The sequence below is a fragment of the Microtus ochrogaster genome, unplaced genomic scaffold (assembly GCF_000317375.1).
Source record: "Microtus ochrogaster isolate Prairie Vole_2 unplaced genomic scaffold, MicOch1.0 UNK8, whole genome shotgun sequence".
NCBI lineage: Eukaryota > Metazoa > Chordata > Mammalia > Rodentia > Cricetidae > Microtus > Microtus ochrogaster.
This window is the reverse complement of record NW_004949106.1, coordinates 75,032-76,392: the sequence shown is the minus strand read 5'-3', so window position 1 is coordinate 76,392 and position 1,361 is coordinate 75,032. Positions and strand designations below refer to the sequence as shown.

At 41.1% G+C, this 1,361-nt stretch overlaps 1 protein-coding gene across 3 annotated transcripts in view; it reads right to left on the bottom strand.

Annotated features, from left to right (window-relative positions):
• Wdr12 (WD repeat domain 12) overlaps positions 1-1,361 on the bottom strand; it is a 23,705-nt gene that overhangs the window by 12,921 nt on the left and 9,423 nt on the right. For all 3 annotated transcript variants that reach the window (XM_026788864.1, XM_005366322.3, XM_013353489.2), the window contains one exon: positions 232-347. In XM_026788864.1, coding sequence (XP_026644665.1) covers positions 232-347 — 116 coding nt within the window. The remainder of the gene's footprint in view (positions 1-231; positions 348-1,361) is intronic.

Below are 1,361 nucleotides of genomic sequence, written 5' to 3'. Positions count from 1 at the left end.
TTCCTTCCTTCCTTCCTTCCTTCCTTCCTTCCTTCCTTCCTTCCTTCCTGTGTTGTGTCGTCCCCCCCCTCCCCCCGCAGGGTTTCTCTGTAGACCCAATCACTCTTTTACTAGACTAAAATTAGTTCAATTTTAACTCTTAGGACTCCTTTTACGTATAATCCTACCTTTTTACTAGACTAAAATTAGTTCAATTTTAAATCTTAGGGTTCCTCTTACGTATAATCCTACCTTTTTTCACCCAAGCCACATCTTTCACAACATCTGTATGTCCCGCAACTGTCATTATTGACTTTCCTTCCAAGGACCAGATCCGAGAGGTCTTATCATAAGAACCAGACAGGATCCTACAATGGGAAGAAATACTATGAAATACAATAAGATGATGACCAATTGTTTCTATGGCAATGGCAAAGTAAACTCCTCTTTAACATGAAGAACAAGATGTCAAAGTATAAAAGCAGCGCAGATGTTACACTAATTTTCTGAACCACTGAAACAATGAGATTTCACTTTTATTGTTGAAAATGCTATAAATTTCAAAGCAATACAAACTGCTTGTAAAGCCTAACATTCATTAATTAACCACTGAATACTATTCAAAAGAAAAACAGGGAGGGCATATAGCTCAGTGGTTAGCACTTGTCCAGTAAGCAGAAGCCCCTCAATCTGATGTCCAGCACCACAGACATACACACCCCCTACAATACCAAAGCAAAAAGGAAAATCATGAAGAATAAAGAAAAACCAAGCCATGCATGGTGGCACACCTTTAATCCCGACACTTGGAAGACAGAAGCAGGACGATTTCTCTGCGCTTGAGGCCAGCCTGATCTATATAGGAAGACAGCTAGGACTACATAGACACGCACGCACACACCCTAAACAAAACACTTAATAATAAATAAAAATAAAATGGCCCCGAAAAAGGAAAGATGGAAGTAAGGTACTCCTCTGATCAACTCCTAAGGTATTTTTCTTTTTTTAAAAAATATTTATTTATTTATTATGTATACAACAGTCTGTCTGCAGGCCAGAAGAGGGCACCAGACCCCATTAGAGATGGTTGTGAGCCACCATGTGGTTGCTGGGAATTGAACTCAGGACCTCTGGAGGAGCAGGCAATGCTCTTAACCACTGAGCCATCTCTCCAGCTCTTTAAGGTATTTTTCTTTAAGTAAAGCCAGTAGGATTAGGATCAGTAGTAGCCATTTGCTTTAAGACAGTGGTTCTCTGGGCTGTGGTGGTGCACACCTTTAATCCCAGCACTTGGGAGGCAGAGGCAGGCAGATCTCTGTTGAGTTCAAGGCCAGCCTGGTCTACAAAGTGAGTTCCAGGACAGGCTCCAAAGCTATAGAGAA